This window comes from Amyelois transitella, chromosome 28, assembly GCF_032362555.1.
Source record: "Amyelois transitella isolate CPQ chromosome 28, ilAmyTran1.1, whole genome shotgun sequence".
Taxonomy (NCBI): domain Eukaryota; kingdom Metazoa; phylum Arthropoda; class Insecta; order Lepidoptera; family Pyralidae; genus Amyelois; species Amyelois transitella.
This window is the reverse complement of record NC_083531.1, coordinates 1,203,899-1,222,029: the sequence shown is the minus strand read 5'-3', so window position 1 is coordinate 1,222,029 and position 18,131 is coordinate 1,203,899. Positions and strand designations below refer to the sequence as shown.

At 36.5% G+C, this 18,131-nt stretch overlaps 1 protein-coding gene across 1 annotated transcript; it reads right to left on the bottom strand.

Annotated features, from left to right (window-relative positions):
- Nucleotides 1-181: 181 nt before the first annotated feature.
- Nucleotides 182-13,710, bottom strand: LOC106133675 (uncharacterized transmembrane protein DDB_G0289901). Its single transcript, XM_013333484.2, has 17 exons — nt 13,595-13,710; nt 12,211-12,345; nt 11,393-11,417; nt 10,832-10,855; nt 10,671-10,718; nt 10,206-10,250; nt 9,697-9,741; nt 7,769-7,789; nt 7,123-7,206; nt 6,153-6,240; nt 5,627-5,733; nt 4,903-4,956; nt 4,711-4,764; nt 4,337-4,381; nt 4,090-4,110; nt 3,941-3,985; nt 182-3,387 (listed from the first exon to the last, which is right to left on the bottom strand). Exons 1-17 carry the CDS (start codon nt 13,628-13,630, stop codon nt 1,031-1,033), a joined length of 3,234 nt encoding a protein of 1,077 aa, XP_013188938.2. The 5' UTR covers nt 13,631-13,710; the 3' UTR covers nt 182-1,030.
- Between the last annotated feature and the right edge of the window lie 4,421 nt (nt 13,711-18,131).

Sequence of the window (18,131 nt, the reverse complement as noted above, 5' to 3'; positions counted from 1 at the left end):
TTATTTCTATAAGCATGCCTGGCGAAGTTATACGAAATACATAAACACATAATCACGTCTTTATCAGGGAAATTTATTCGTCCTTGAGGGCTTGAATGATGCCCAAAATAACTATTCCACGCGGACGAAGTAAATAAATATTTGTTCGTATAGAAAATATAGGAGAAAAAAAAAGCAATAAAAATTTGTAAAATATTTTTACTTGTATTCAACAATGATTATTTATTTTTTAAAAAAAGCATTTTATATAAATAATTAAACGGGTTACAAAAATGGCTGCATTTTTGACATGGTCAGGGTAGATAAATTTTCAAATCAATTTGGATCATCAAATGTAACAAATTCATATTTATGTTAGACAATTCCATAATTATTTATTAAGTACATTATTTATTACGTCAAGAATTGCTTCAACTGATTTCATTAACATTTTTTTCTTAATCTAATTGACCTTTCAAATTATACATTGACATAACATTTTTATTATCATTTCTTTAATAAATGAGATTAATCGATTTTACAATATTTTCTGTCCAATATATTTCTTGTGCAATTACTGTTTTTAATGATATAATTTTATATCTAGATCCAAATCGAAACATTTTAATATGATAATTGAATTACTCACAAAAACGGTCCAATTCTTTTTTTTACCAAATTTAATGATATAGTAAACTTAATTATTTCGTATATTTTGGATGTGCCTAGGTGATTTAGAATTAATACACATATTTTAATTAACTAAATTCACCTGGTTAATATCACCTATTTAGAAGTGAAGGACACAAAAATGTGGTATTCAGTCATACACACATTCAGTAAAAATAGACATTAATAAAAAAAAATTACAACCTTTTCTAAAAATCGCGTACTAAAGAATTTCAAATTCAAAGTTTTTAATTGCATAATATTTCCTAGTTTTTATAGTCTGTGATCGTTTTAAAGAAAAATCTGTTTTTCGTTGATTAAAAATTGTGTTTTGAGGATTTCTGCCAGATGATTTGGAACCACTTCGAAATCAATTTACATTCTAATCGCATTCTTCACTTGAGTTGTCAGAGTTTGAATTCGATTTTGATTCAGAGGAGCTATTTGAACTGCTCTTAGAGCCGGAATTGTTAGAATTTGATGAGCTATTTGCAGAACTGTTAGAAGAGCTGTTAGACGAGCTGCCAGAACTATTAGAGCCGCTTGAACTACCAGACTGACTATTTGAGTTACTAGAGCTTCCACTGGAGCTACCACCGGAGCTACTACCGGAGCTACCTCCAGAGCTACCACCGGAACTACCTCCAGAGCTACCACCGGAGCTACTACCGGAGCTACCACCGGAACTACCTCCAGAGCTTCCACCGGAGCTACCACCGGAGCTACCACCGGAGCTACTACCGGAGCTACCACCGGAGCTACCACTGGAGCTACCACCGGAACTACCTCCAGAGCTACCACCGGAACTACCTCCAGAGCTACCACTGGAACTACCACCAGAGCTACCACCGGAGCTACTACCGGAGCTACTACCGGAGCTACTACCGGAGCTACCACCGGAGCTACTACCGGAGCTACTACCGGAGCTACCACTGGAGCTACCACCGGAGCTACCACCGGAACTACCACCAGAGCTACCACTGGAACTACCACCAGAGCTACCACCGGAACTACCACCGGAGCTACCACTGGAACTTCCTTCGGAGCTTCCGCTAGAGCTACCACCGGAACTGCCTCCAGAGCTACCACCGGAGCTACCACTGGAACTTCCTCCGGAGCTTCCGCTAGAGCTACCACCGGAACTACCTCCAAAGCTACCACTGGAACTACCTCCGGAACTACCACCGGAGCTACCACTGGAACTTCCTCCGGAGCTTCCGCTAGAGCTACCACCGGAACTACCTCCAGAGCTACCACTGGAACTACCACTGGAACTTCCTCCGGAGCTTCCGCTAGAGCTACCACCGGAACTACCTCCGGAGCTACCACTGGAACTACCACTGGAACTTCCTCCGGAGCTTCCGCTAGAGCTACCACCGGAACTACCTCCAGAGCTACCACTGGAACTACCTCCGGAACTACCACCGGAGCTACCACTGGAACTTCCTCCGGAGCTTCCGCTAGAGCTACCACCGGAACTACCTCCAGAGCTACCACTGGAACTACCACCGGAACTACCACCGGAGCTACCACTGGAACTTCCTCCGGAGCTACCACCGGAACTACCTCCAGAGCTACCACCGGAACTACCTCCGGAGCTGCCCCCCGAGCTTCCGCCTCCGTGATGTCCTGAACTTCCTCCAGAGCCACCTCCAGAACTTCCTCCCGAGCTACCACCAGAGCTACCACCGGAACTACCTCCAGAGTTTCCTCCGGAGTTACCTTCACCACAACCTTCAGACCCTCCACCGGAGCCACCTCCAGAACTTCCTCCCGAGCTACCACCAGAGCTACCACCGGAACTACCTCCGGAACTGCCTCCCGAGCTTCCGCCACCATGGTGTCCGCCTCCGTGATGTCCTGAACTTCCTCCAGAGCCACCTCCAGAACTTCCTCCAGAGCCACCTCCAGAACTTCCTCCCGAGCTTCCACCAGAGCTTCCACCGGAACTACCTCCGGAGCTGCCCCCCGAGCTTCCGCCTCCGTGATGTCCTGAACTTCCTCCAGAGCCACCTCCAGAACTTCCTCCCGAGCTTCCACCAGAGCTTCCACCGGAACTACCTCCGGAGCTGCCCCCTGAGCTTCCGCCTCCGTGATGTCCTGAACTTCCTCCAGAGCCACCTCCAGAACTGCCACCGGAGCTGCCTCCAGAGCTTCCGCCAGACCCTCCAGAGCTACCTCCAGATCCCCCTGAGCTTCCACCAGACCCTCCAGAGCTACCTCCAGAGCCACCTCCAGATCCTCCAGAGCTACCTCCAGATCCTCCAGAGCTACCTCCAGATCCTCCGGAGCTTCCTCCAGATCCTCCGGAGCTTCCTCCAGATCCTCCAGAGCTACCTCCAGATCCTCCGGAGCTTCCTCCAGATCCTCCAGAGTTACCACCAGATCCTCCAGAGCTTCCTCCAGATCCTCCGGAGCTTCCTCCAGATCCTCCAGAGCTACCTCCAGATCCTCCCGAGCTTCCTCCAGATCCTCCGGAGCTTCCTCCAGATCCTCCAGAGCTACCTCCAGATCCTCCGGAGCTTCCTCCAGATCCTCCAGAGTTACCACCAGATCCTCCAGAGCTTCCTCCAGATCCTCCAGAGCTACCACCAGATCCTCCAGAGTTGCCACCAGACCCTCCAGAGTTACCACCAGACCCACCGTTGCCCTCCCCACAGCCTCTTAAAGCACCGCAGAAGTTGTAAATTCCACATTTCTCAATTTTTTTCTTAATGTCACGCTCGTGGCAACTCAGATCTGGAACAAAAATTAATATGAATAAAAGTCTGCTGCATATACACAGTTGTTTTTACTGACACTTCGGAATAGAACCACTCCATATGTTTCCCATTAATGTCGTAAGAGGCGACTAGGGGATAGGCTTATAAACTTGGAATTCCCCTTGTAGGCGATGGGCTAGCAAACTGTCATTATTTGAATTTAAATTTTATCGTTAAGCCTAACAGCTAAACGTAGCCCATCACCTAAAAGAAGAATCCCAAATTTATAAGACTATCCCTTAGTCGCCTTTTACGACATCCATGGGCCCGAGATGGGGTAGTCCTATTCTTTTTTTTTATTTGGCGCCGGCAACCACACGGCATTACTATATAAATCTTTGTTATATCTGAAAGGGTTAATATGAAGATATGTTATTAAGTTTAACCCGCCAGCACACGCGCCTCTAGAAGTTACACGATCACTCACGCGTAAAGCATTTTGCTCACGTTTATGAAATATTATTAAATGCAGGTTTTACCAGATAATATTTTTACTTAATTAAAAATTTGAATTTTAATAATAATCTTACCTAATCCTTTTGTCTTGAAGGCAGGACCCACGTAATCGATGATGCCTGAAAAATATGAAAATAAGATAAAATTTGTCCTTTCAAGATTTTTATTTCAAGGTTCTTTTGTGAAAATTGCATTGAATAAGTCTCTTATCATTATAACTTACATTCGATGAGATCAGGTCCATCTGTGAAACAAAATTACGTATAAGTTATTAAAAATTTAAATAAACCTGACAAATATATTCTTTTAATTTTATTTGGCGCCATGACTTTGTAAATGTTAAATAAATTTTAAAATTTGTGAATATTATTCAGTTGGTAACTATTTCAATCGGTTTAAAACATTTTATTTATTTAGTTGGTATCTCAGTCGATTTAATACATTCTACAAAATTAAAAATAAACTCTTACATCCTTCACTGTAGCCATTACCGATGACACCAATCATGATGGTAACTGAAAAAAGAAAAAAAATTTTTATGGATTTTAAATTTGGTATATATGAAAAAAAAAAATTTGAATTAAGACTCGATCTCCCCTCTGTTCCCGCCGAAGGCCGTTTAGGGCTGGTCTTTGCTCTCTTCGGCAAATGTCAAACATTATGAATCGTGACTTATTATAATTATGGCAATACGGATAGTAGCGGTTGGAGTGGGGAACGATTTGTTCTTAATTTAAAGTAATAATTCTGAAAATAGTCTCATATAGGTTGTATTCTTGGGAGTGTAGTTGAAACTTGATATTCAAATGCAAATTTATTATGATATTGTTTTTTTTTTATTTACCGGCAACACTGATCTTCTCTATATCCTTTTGCGACCAGTCGTTCTTGTTGGCACCTGAAAATATAATAAAATACACAATTTAGGTTAAATACCTATGTAATCGTTAACAAAAACCCGTTACTAAAAAAAAACTAAAAAATTAAAAAAAAGTTTTTTTTATAATATGAGAAATAAATATGAGGTCGTACTTACGCGAGAATAATGCGCTGATTTCAAGTACCAGTTCAACGATGACCCGGTCGGAATCTGTGAAATAATAAAGACAACTCGTTTTGTACGTAAAATTAAAAACACTAATCAAACTATGCAGTGTTCTTCCAAAATGTGTGTTTGAGGGACCATTAATTTGCTTTTTTTTGAACACGTTAATCTCACTACTGGTTCGAATTGATACATTATTTTTGCGTTGAATAGACCATTTATCGAGGAAGGCTTTAGGCTATATAAATTCAAAATATTAACATCACGCTGCAACTATTAGGAGCAAAAAAATCATGGAAAATGTGAAAAAAACGGGGAAAATTATTCAACCTTGAGGGCTTCAATGATGCCCAAAATAATTATTCCACGCGGTCGAAGTCGCTGGCACAGCTAGTGAATTATAACTGTGGTTTATTGATGTTCTTGGAGAAGCGTGAGTGTTGGAGAGTGTATAAAACTGTGTATAGAACTGTCTAAACTCGACACTGGCATAAATTAAGAAGTATAATTTCTAAGTTATGAATGTGGATGAAGCGAAGGAAGTATGCAGAGATCGTGGCAAGTGGAAAGAGGTAGTCTCTGCCTACCCCTCCGGGAAAGAGGCCTGATTTTATGTACCTATGTATGTATGTGTGCATGTATGGATGTATGTACTCGTATGTATGTATGAATGAATGTATGTATGTATAATTTCCAAAAAGGAGAGAAGAATTACTTGATAATCCGCTAACTCCTTTGCCACCAGTGGCCTGGTTGACCAAATCATTGACCTTGGATCTGCAGTTACCAAGGTCATAATAGTCGATGACATCTTTAGGTGAGCTATAAGAGAAATAATGAATTTATAACGGCACCAATAAATAAAAGAATGGGACCACTACATCTCGTTCTCATGGATGTCGTAAAAGGTGACTGAGGGATATTTATAAGTCATTCCCTTAATCGTAGCAGCAGACCATCATGGAAGCTTGCGCTTTATACATACATATGGTCACGTCTATATCCCTTGCAGGATAGACAGAGCCAACAGTCTTGAAAAGACTTCGGTTTAATGATATAATTGAGATTCAAATAGTGACAGGTTGCTAGCCCAACGCCTTAATAAAAGAATCCCAAGTTTGTAAGCCTATCCTTTACTCGCCTTTTACGACATCCATGGGAAAGAGATAAAGTGGTCCTATTCTTTTTTGTATTAGTGCCGGGAACCGCACGGCACTAAATGTATGTATGTATGTACTCACTCATATCCACCATTGTAAGCCTGGCAGCCATATTTGTGTCCATAATTCTTCTGGCAAACAGCTGGAATAGCTCTTGAGTTTCCAAGACCTGCGATAAAGAATACTTTTAATTTTAGTCACTTGTTACTTATACATACATACATATATGTATACGGTCACGTCTATATCCCTTGCGGGGTAGACAGAGCCAACAGTCTTGAAAAGACTGAATGGCCACGTTCAGCTATTTGGCTTAATGATAGAATTGAGATTTAAATAGTGACAGGTTGCTAGCCAATCGCCTAAAAAATAATCCCAAGTTTGTAAGCTTATCCCTTAGTCGTATTTTACTTGTAACTCAATTATCAAAATAGCCAAACAGCTAAACGTGGCCTGTCAGTCTGTTCAGTCTACCCCGCAAGGGATATAGACGTGACTTTATGTATGTATGTATTAATATTTAAGACGAAAGAGACAACAGTCTTAACAGACTAATTGGCCACGTTCAGCTTTATGATAGAATTGAGATTCGAATAGTGACAGTCAAAATATCTCAAGTTTATAATATATCCTGAATTCGCCTTTTACAACATCCATGAAAAAGAGATGGAGTGGTCCTTTTCTTTTGTATATTGGTGCCGGGAACCACACGGCGCTACATAAAACGTTCGCAAAAATTAAATGTAAGTACATATAAATAAATATAAAATAAATAAAAGTGCCGTGTGGTTCCCGGCACCAATACAAAAAAGAATAGGACTACTCCATTTCTTTCCCATGGATGTCGTAAAAGGTGATTAAGGGATAGGCTTATAAAATTGCGATCCTATTTTTAGACGATGCGCTAGCAACCTGTCACTATTTGGATCTCAATTCCATCATTAAGACGAGTAGCTGAACGTGGCCATTCAGTCTTTTCGGGACTATTGGCTCTGTCTACCCCGTAAGGGATATAGACGTGATATGTATGTATGTATAAATAAATATTTACCCCCACGACGATCGTTAAACAATGTCCCGGTGAGTCCAGGGGATCCCAACACGCAGATCAGGATTCTGGCCAACGCAAGGATTACTGAAAAATAAATAATGTACTCAATAATAGACCATTAATTTAATCATTTTAATAATAACAAGGAATCAATTGACTTGGGTTTTGTATGTTTATCTATATAAGTAATTATTATAAAATAAAGTATCGTTAAAATATTATGTCCCTCTCTGCCAACTGACCATATTTGTTTTAAAATATCAAGATAATCTATAATGAAGAGAGTTATGAATGTGGATGAAGCAAAGGAAGTATGCAGGGATCGTGGCAAGTGGAAAGAGGTAGTTTCTGCCTACCCCTCCGGGAAAAAGGCGTGATTTTATGTATGTATGTAATCTATAATTAACTATAAAAATAAACTATGACTCTTACTTTTCTTATTTAAGGCCAATAAACAAAGTGAGACATTTTATTTAAAAAAAAAGTAGTAATTTATTTAGGACTTGATTGACTTGGGCGTTTATCTATATAAGTATTTATTATAAAATATATGATTATCTATCGTCAAGTTATTATCCTATAACTTTGGAAATTGTCCCGTATACATTTATTTATTTTCAAATAATTATTAAAAATTAAAACTTACTGTTGCCGAGGAGAGATCCAACTGCGAATAAAAAAAAACAAATAAATTGAAATTTTATTATTTATATTGTTATTTGTAAGTCAAATTAAAATGATTATCTTGTCCACAATTTGCAAATTGTGAACGTAGGTATGTTATTAAATACTTATTATTATCCTCACACTTATATCATTTTATTTCATTTTTCAATAAGCAGTAAACTTAAATTCATTTATAAATTGTGAACGTATGTATATTACTAAAATACTTATTATTCTTACACTTATCATTTTATTTTTTTAAGTAAGCAATAAACATTAATTCGAATGAAAATCAAATATGATGTAGCAAAAAAAATAGGAAGTGTCTAGTCCGCCACCAGCGGCCATTTAACAAATCGAATTACTAAGCCGCTAGTGGTAAAATAAGAAATAATATAATTCTGCCACAAGTATTGTGGTATTCAAATTTGTTCCTTTAGTCAAACTAATAAAGTCTAATTTTAAAATACACTAGGGCAGCGTAGTGAAGTTGTTCCTATTGCGGCAGACTAATATAAAATGCTATTCCGCCACAAGTTATTAGTTATTGGAATATGTTCCTTATAACTTGTATATAAAGCATATATTTCATTATGTTAAAGTATCGTACCGAAGTTAGCAATGTGACAAAAACAAAAACATAACCCTTTCGGTTTTTGTTTTTGTAGTTGATGAGGAAGTTTTAAACTTTTTTCATTGTTTGTATTACTGTAAATTATAATTAACGATAAAACCCAGAAAAAGCACTCTAAGTGTATCGCAAAAATAAAAAACAGCTATGTTAAAATAAAAAAGGCCATAAAACAATAACAGTACTTAATCAAAAGGAAGAGACCAAAAAAATACAACATTTAGAAATAAACGACGAAGAAATAGAAAATGATGACAGAAATAAAGATGAAAATACGTTTAAAAGAACAAGTAAAATAGAAATTAACAATAACACTACAGAGGTTTTAGAAACAGAGCAAATTGGATTTGCTAAAAATATAATAATAATACATAATGAACAAAAAGAAAGCAATAAAATAAACTTAGATACACATGTAATAATACATATTGAACCAGAAACAGAAAAGGAAGACACAAAAAACTATGAAAATGTAACGATAAAAACAAATAAGGCACATACATATAATCGACCATACTGCAAAAGATGTAGAGATAGTAAATATAGAATACGCAGAGAGACAACTTATAATAAATAATAAACAGGATGAGAAAGAAATAAATCTACATATGGAGAAACCTGTTGAACAGAAACAAAATCTAGAGAAGGCTGAGAAACATGTAAAAACTGAAGATAGAAATGACAAAAATATGCCTGATTTAATGCCTTTAGCTAATGCTAAAGGCATTAAATCAGGCACAGACCTGTAATGCTCTTGTTAATCAAACAATAAGATTACCAGCTGTCCGAAAACGCAGAGGTCGACCCAAAGGACATGATCTAACAGTAGTAGGAGTTAAGAAAAAAAAAAGAACAATATCTAAATAAACGTTGTTATGTACTCGTACATGAAAAATAAATATATTTCTTAGAAATCGTGTATCATTTACTACTTTTTGATAAGTATATCAATTGCCGCAAAAGGCTTGCCTCAGCTTTGGTGGCTGTTTATTTTTGGTAGGTATGCTGCCTCTAACTAGCGGTAGAATATTTTCTTGGTTTGACTTGCCACTTGTGGCAGAATAGCCTTATTTGTTATTGTGCCTATAGCGGCAGAATAATATAATTTTTTATCTAACCACAAGTGGCAGTATATTTTTTTTTATTAAATGACCACTGGTGGCAGACTAGACACTTCCAAAAAAATAGATATTATCAATTATTAATTTGTAACAAGTAACAACATTAAAAATTAAAATTGAAATAAAATAAAATTCTAATTATTTGTTTAAACTTACGCCCCGGTATGACGGCGTTAACGATGCCTGCTACAACTCTGCCAACTGAAAATATAAATTAAAATAAACAAAAATATTAAATAAAAAAGTAATTGTGTTATGTAATCAATTAAAATCAATTATGACTTTTAATCATATTTCAAGGGAAAATAAAATTGAAGCCATATTTATTTATAAAATAATTTATTAATTATATTTTAACTATATGACATACTACAATTAAAGTAAGTAAAAACCTTCAAAGATTACTTTTTTTTAAAACAGAGACTACTTAAGTCTTAATTTTAAAAAAAGTATTAGAAATCTAAAAACCTAATTTAGATATTGTTAACGTTTAAGAGGCAAAAAAATTTTATTTCAAACTATCTTCAACGTGGATAGATAACGTGAGTTATTAATAAAAAAAAAAACAGGAAACTGAATTTGATAAGCCCATAAAGTCCAATTGTATAAGAAATCAAAAAAATAAAATTACAAAATAGATAGAAATATTATAATTAAATACATACCGCTTATAACAGCATTCATGGCGTCATCGAAAGTAGCAGGAATTTCTGTAAAATTAATAATCGGTCAAGCATTTTCATTGCACTTTCTACATATTTTTTTTTATCTTAACAAACAAAATTGGTTTAATATAGTACAAAAAACTGAAAATTCAAAAGAATATTTACAAAAAAAATACTAAAACTACGGGAAAGTCTAGGAATAAGCTTGGGATTCTTTTAGGCGATAGGCCAGCAACCTGTAACTATATGAATCAGAATTCCATCGTGTAGTTAGCTACGTGGTCTTCCAGTTTTTGCAAGTCTCTGGCTCTGTCTACCCCGCAAGGGATATAGACGTGATGATATGTATGTAGATATATACGTTTAAACTTAAACCAGAATTTCTAGTAATGATAAAAGGAATGAGGTGAAAAAAGGACAGGTATTGAAATTTTCATTCAAATATATAAAAAAATAACTACTTACGCAATCGCGACAAATCAGTCAAGATGTCGACAGCATTTCCAGCCAAATCTGAAAAGGAATTTATTTGTAAAAAAATAATAATAATGTGTCTGTGTTACTACTGGGAGTCGACATAATGGTTTTTTTTATGTAAAGCAGAATATAAGTTACTTATAACTTACCAGTGACACCCTTGGCAAGATATCCTGTAAAATAAAAACAATTGATTAGAATAAATTTACATATTTTGAAATTAATGGGAATAAAAGCGTATTTCAGTATGTTTCAGTCTAAATGTACAATAATTTGAAAGTGATACAGCTGGCCACTAAGAAAAAAAAAACAGAAATAGAATATTTAAAAAATATTTGAAAAGTAGTTACAAGACAATGTTGAATTTAGTACACTTTTTAGAATGTCAAGGATGTTAATACCTAATGTATAAATCAAATATTAAAAATATAAGTTCAGCGAGTTATTTAAGAAAGTGCAATTGTGATTTCTATTAAAACAAGTTCTGACAGAGGTCAACAAATAGTTCCGTATTAAACAATGTATTTAGTTATTTGGTTATAATTCTCTTAAATGAATTTATCGATTTTAATGATATTAGTGTGTAAAATACTACTTATTCAAAATTCTTTTAAAATGTTTTTATTTCTAAATCTGAACTTAAGAACGTAATCAAAATCAAATCATAATTTAAATATCTATCTATGCATAGATATTTATAAAAAACATACCCAATGGCTCCAAAGGTCTTTCTCCCTGAAACAATTTAATTTATACCTTATTATCATATTCTGTCGTATTAAAATTAAATCAAAGAACGAATTTGAATGGCACACAGTTACAAGCCCCGATAAGATCCAGTCACTATATCAAATTATTTACTGAATAAAGCCAGTAAAACAATAATAGCTAGTGGACCTATGATCCTTCCCTGCCGAGGACCACTCAAAATATTTGTTAAATACTTATTTAATTTTTACATGAAATAATTACTCTTTATAGTTAATTAAACATAATTTTCAGTCATAGCAAAAGTTTACAGTTACAGAGAACAAAAAAGTATTTAACAGTGTAATCAGAAGCCTTGTACGAATCTGATGCTTACCATAACGATCATTATGTTCGCCATTTCATGCATACTTAGCATTCTTGATACCGTGTGATTCCCGGCAGCAATAGAAAAAAGAAGAGAACCATTCCATCTCTTTCCCATGATTGTCGTTACATACGACTAAGGGATAGGCGTATAAACTTGGGACTCTTCTTTTAGGCAATGGGCTAGCATCCTGATACTATTTAAATATCAATTTTATCATTAAACCAAACAGCTGTAGGTTAGGTAAAGTTAATGATTGAGTTGAGATTCAAATAGTGACAGGATGCTAGCCCATTGCCTAAAAGTAGAATCCCAAGTTTGTAAGCCTATCCCTTACTCGTCTTTGACGACCATCATAGGAACGAGATGGGATGGTCCTATATTTTTTCATTGGTGCCTGGAACCAAAAGTGTAGAGAAATTAAACTACAAAATAAGTTAAAAAATGAAATACCTTCGTGTAAACATGTCTGGTTCCTGGAGCGGCCGTGTGTTTCCACTGCGGCCACCACGGATGGCCCACCGCCTTGAGGATGCTCCCCACCAGACCAACCCCGTGGAATGTTGGCGTGGCAGCGGCCGCAGCCACCTGGTAAGAAATTATAATTATTTTTCTCATACATACATAAAAACCTCTTTCCACTTGCACGATCTCTGCATATTTCCTTCGCTTAATCCACATTCATAACTCTCTTCATGCAAGCTCGGCGGTTTCGGGTACTTTTGACCTGACCCTTTACCAGGACGTTTTTTCTCAATTATCAATTAAGGAATTATACGGCCTCTGTGGCGCAGCGGTAGTACGCTTGTCTGCGACACCGGAGGTCCCGGGTTCGAATCCCGGCCAGGGCATGATGAGAAAAGAACTTTTCTGATTGGTCTGGGTCTTGAAAGTTTATCTATATAAGTATTTATTATAAAATATAGTATCCTTGAGTTAGTATCTCGTTACACAAGTCTCGAACTTACTTCGAGGCTAACTCAATCTGTGTTATTTGTCCCGTATATATTATTTGATTGAAGACAGGACGATGATATCAAAAGAAGAGACGGGTATAGAAAGGGGAATGTTTAAATGGTTTGGTTATGAGGAGAGGTTGTAAAAGATTCAAGATTCAAGTAGTGACAGGTTGCTAAACCATCGCCTACAAGAAGAATCCATTATGCTTAGCTTATAAGCCCATCCCATAGTCGCCTTTTATGGGAAATGGAAAAGAGATGGAGTGGTCTTATTCTTTTTACTATGCTGATTAATACTATAGTGATTATAAAGCTAAACTAATGAAAATAAATGATTATGATTGATTGATGATAGAGAATGAATGGACGTTTGAAGAGGAATCTACGAATATACGAAGATAACTTCGGAAAAAGAGATAGAAGAGAGAAGAAAGATCGGATCGAGATTCTGAACCCCGACGAACTTGCATTAAAAAGTGATAAATATTAATGAAATTCGTCATTATGTCTGCGATATATCCGGGAAAGAGGAATGATTTTATGTATGTATGAATGTATAATGAATTACAACACTATTACTTTAAGACGGTTCGCCAAAATTCGACTGCCCAGCACAAATTACCGCCGAATCAAACCGAACGAAAACCCAATAAAATAACGACCTTATTATAAGTACATTAAACTTAAAATTTAAAAAACAAAATATCTTCTGTCTCGCTCACAATAATAGTACAACAGCGGACAGTTCTGTTTCCGAGTTCAAATGGCGCGCTCTGATAGGCTCAACCGCTCAAATAATTTCGCGCCATACAAAAATTTTAATTCAGTGTTCTTTTTTTGAGCGTTGAAAAAAAAATTAAGAGTTTTTTTATACTTACCAATGCGACCAAAACCAGAATCTTTGCGCTCACCATTTTGAAAAGGCGAGAGTAAAAATTTCAAAGAAATAAGTCTCATTTATACAAAAAATTCGGCTCATTTGCATATATTTGTTTGTTCAGATGTTCACATCAGTACATATTTTAGTTAATTTATACCTTTTGCGCTAATAACCTTCAAGTAATTAAACGCCTAATAGGGTACCGTATCATGAAAATAAAACTGAAAAATTTGTATCAAAAACCGTGACCATCCTAATAACTCGCGTGAAAAGTTGTGAAAAAAAATAAGGATTAAAAAATAAAAAACTAGCTTTTACCCGCAGCTTAGCTTGTGCGAATTTAGCGCTACCTAAACGCGCGAATTTAGCGCCACCTACAAAAAAATGCAAGGTTTTCGTAAATTCCACGCTAATTAAACCTTTAGCCGGAATAAAAAGTACCCTTTGTCCTTCTCCAGACTTTGAAAAATACGCACAATTTCAAGAGCATCAGAAATTTCAAGAATCTTCTCGTGTTATCTACTACTAGCTGTGCCCGCGACTTCGTCCACGTGGAATAGTAATTTTGGCCATCATTAAAGCCCTCAAGGATTAATAGTCTTCCCCGTATTTTTTTTACAGTTTTCATTATGTCTTTGCTCCTTATAGTTGCAACGTGATGTTATATAGCCTTCCTCGATAAATGGTCTATTCGACGCAAAAATAACTTTTCTATTCGAACCAGTAGTTCCTGAGATTAGCGCGTTCAAACAAACGAACTCTTCAGCTTCATAATATTAGTATAGATTTAGGGATAAAGTGTTCAATCTTTAAATAAGTAAATGCTTTATTGTTCACTAAAGGAGTACCTACATTACAAATAAAAACAGTACAGTACAAAGGCGGGCTTATCCCTAAGTGCGATCTCTTCCAGCCAACCTGACAATAAGAGGATCATATACAAAATTGAGGCAAGGGTGAACAACAGTTCTTTTACGAGTATGATGTTTTACGAGTATCTTTCTATTTTCTTCTTCATCATTCATCGGAGAGGGGTTGAGATCAGGTTTATACATAAAACGATTCTCATCTGACACCCGCACTTTTGCAGGGGAAACCATTAACATTACATTGTAGATCATGGTATATTTATTTAAACAGTTAAATGTATAACAGGTGGACTGCACTAGATAAATTTCCCTATTCCCTTTGTCGCCTTTTGCGACATAAATGGTAAAGAGATGAAATAGTCCTAAAGTCCAATGGCTTCATGATGAATCTGAATAAATAAATAGTGACAGCTTGCTAGCCCATCGCCTACAAAAGAAATCCCAAGTTTATAAGCCCCAGTTGGCTTTTACGACATCCATGAGAAAGATATGGAGTATTTCTATTCTAAATTGCCAAGTACCACACGACACATTCCTGGTTCAACAAATAGTATTCTTTAATAGAATAGATTTATTTTCAAAATTGTCACATCACATCACATCACTTAAATCTAATTATAACTACTACCGCTTCCAAAGCGCATGTGTAGAAGAAGCGGCGGAACACACTACACTGCAGCATTTTCATCGGACGTCAATAAATACTTCATAATAACATCTGTGTAATCACTTGTTCAGTTCACAAGGAACACTCGGTCAGCATCAGATTCGTGCTTTACTATAAAGATTTGAAGACCATATTGACTTGATATTTATAAAATTCAATATTTTTTGATAAAGAATACTAATTATTTACATAGCCGGGCCAGGAGTCACATGTTTTTTCATCAATACCACAAAAAAAGCGACTCATTATGTTCCGGCACTTATGAAAAAAAAAATAAGAATAGGATCACTCCACATCAAGTGACTCATTGTGTGGTTTCCGCCATTTTAGAATAGAACCACTCCACATCTTTCCCATGAATGTCGTAAAATGCGACTAAGGGATATTCTTATAAACTTGGTATTCTTCATTTAGGCCTCGTTCAGCTGTTTGGCTTAATGATAGAGTTGAGATCCAAATAGCTAGTGACAGATTGCTAGCCCAGCTTAATCACCTTTTCCGACATCCATGGGAAAGAGATGACATCTCTTCCCCACGGATGTCATAAAAGGCGACTAAGGGATTGGTTTATAAACTTGGGATTCTTCTTTTAGGCGATGGGCTAGCAACCTGTCACTATTTGAATCTCAATTCTATCAAAAGGCCAAACAGCTAAACGTGGCCTTTCAGTCTTTTCAAGACTGTTGGCTCTGTCTACCCCGTAAGGGATATAGACGTGATGATATGTATGTATGTATGTATGTATATGTATGTATATCAGATAGTTTAGGACGGATTTTGCTCCTGTTTGAAATGTTAGCAGGAAGATTTTCTGAGAAAGGTTTAATTATACTTATAAATAAATGCTACCCGTGCGAAGACGGGCCGCGTCGCTATCAATAAAATGCAATACACATCTATCTAATATCCTATCAATTTATTCAAACTTTTCAGCCTTAATTATCGAATTTCGGTTCTTTAGTCACTTCCTTTGGGAGAGAATTGGCGCGGAATTTAAATTTTTCTGGGTTGCCACCTCCTTCCGGTCTTGCCGTCGACATAAATTCATTTGTTACCTGTAAAAGAATAAAATAGCTTTTAAAAAATAAATTAGCCTTCTGTATATCCCAGTCCCAGCCACGGATATAAAAACTTTATGTTTATTTATAAATTAGTTGGGATCAAAAACATATGTTTGAAATTCCAACTAAATAATAAAAAGTAAGTTTATTTGTCTGTGTGGCGAAATCTATACGCCACAAGTCACAAGAATAGGATGTATCTCTCACAATATGTTCCCGCGGGTGAGTAGTAAGTTCCTCTGGCTTCTTCGTATTGTCCCCCATGCCCACGGTGGAGAGACCCTCGGCGTCTATGGTACCACCCATACTCATAATCAGGTCGTGTATAACTTTCCTGAAAAAAAAAACCGTAATCATTCATCTATAAATCGATTTTAAAAAAGTTAGACTAGCAACTTGTCACTATTTTATTCTACCTGTAGTTCAGGTTCGTCCGAATCTTTTTCAGGAACTAGCCTCCCAGCAAAGATCTTTAATAACCATTTAGCTATAGGTAGTTAAGTTAGCTTAAGTTTGATCTTTGTAAAGAGGAAATAAACGAATTTTGAATTTGAATTTTTGAATTTTGATTTGAATTCCAAACCCGTCATTATGCCATACAGCTGAACGTGGCCTTTCAGTGTTTTCGAGATACGGTCGTAAGGATGCATGTGGATGTGTGTGTGTTTGTTACTCTTCAACGCAAAAACTACAGAATACGTTGTCATGAAATATAGGCACTTATTAAGCATGCGTGCACAACCTTAGGCCTCGTCTTGGTTACCACCAGGCAGATTGAGGGCAAATGCATGCATACATACAGTCACGACTTTATTCCTTGCGGGGTAGACAGATCCAACAGTCTTGAAAAGAGGTAACAATCAATAGTACCTAATTACTTTTATTTGTAGCACTTGCCTGTAATATAATGTGGCCATACCAAACTACACTACTAGTACAACAATAAAACCCCTAGACGAACATAATCTTGATCAAATTAAGGACGTCCTGGTAATGGGTCATAAAGAGAGTTATGAATGTGGATAAAGCGAAGGAAGTATGCAGAGATCGTGGCAAGTGGAAAGAGGTAGTCTCTGCTTACCCCTCCGGGAAAGAGGCGTGATTTTATGCGTGTATGTATGTAGTTCAACAATAAGACTTTACCCCGCGAATTCGAACCCCAGGTTCACAAAAGAGATACTCTCGTGCACAGATAACACCCTCGAATTGATGTACTCGTCCAAAATTTGCACATCCGTTTTCGTACTATCTTCATCGCTGTTACGCAAAATTCTGAAAACATACAATTAGAGTGTTTAGATATATTTTACATACATAAGTACATACATATAATCACGTCCATATCCCTTGCGGGGTAGACAGACCCAGTCTTTATATTATTGATGGGCCACGTTCAGCTGTTTGGATTTAAGATAAAATTTAAATTCAAATAGTGACAGGTTGCTCGCCCATCGCCTAAATGAAGAATCCCTAGTTTATAAATAATCCTATCCCTTAGTCGCCTTTTATGATATCCACAGGAATGAGACGGCACCAATAGAACACAGAATAATAAAAGAATGGGACTACTCCATCTCTTACGGCGACTACGGGATAGGCTTACAAACTTGGGATTCTTTTTTAGACGATGGGCTAGCAACCTGTCACTATTTGAATCTCAATTCTATCATTAAGCCTAACAGCTGAACGTTGCCTATCAGTATTTTCAAGACCGTTGGCTCTGTCTACCTCGCAATCGACATAGACGTGACCATATGTATGTATAGTAGTTACAATTTGGTGGCCCATCGCATAAAAGAAGAATCTTAGATAAGTATATTAGCCTTTTCTTTTCTTCATGTTAACTTCATCTGCGTGAGAGGAGTAGCAGCTAGTAGACCACGCTATGTTTGAATTTTTATTGTAATGAGAAAAATAAATGCCAATGCTGGTGCCGTG

What these genes read in the sequence shown, in the direction of transcription:
- LOC106133675 (XM_013333484.2), bottom strand. Translation starts at nt 13,630, where the DNA reads ATGGTGAGCGCAAAGATTCTGGTTTTGGTCGCATTG. An exon ending in GCTTACAATGGTGGATATGA is followed by an intron (nt 5,734 to 6,152) that starts GTGAGTACATAC and finishes TTTCTCTTATAG; the next exon opens with CTCACCTAAAGATGTCATCG. An exon ending in CTTCAAGACAAAAGGATTAG is followed by an intron (nt 3,388 to 3,940) that starts GTAAGATTATTA and finishes TTTTTGTTCCAG; the next exon opens with ATCTGAGTTGCCACGAGCGT.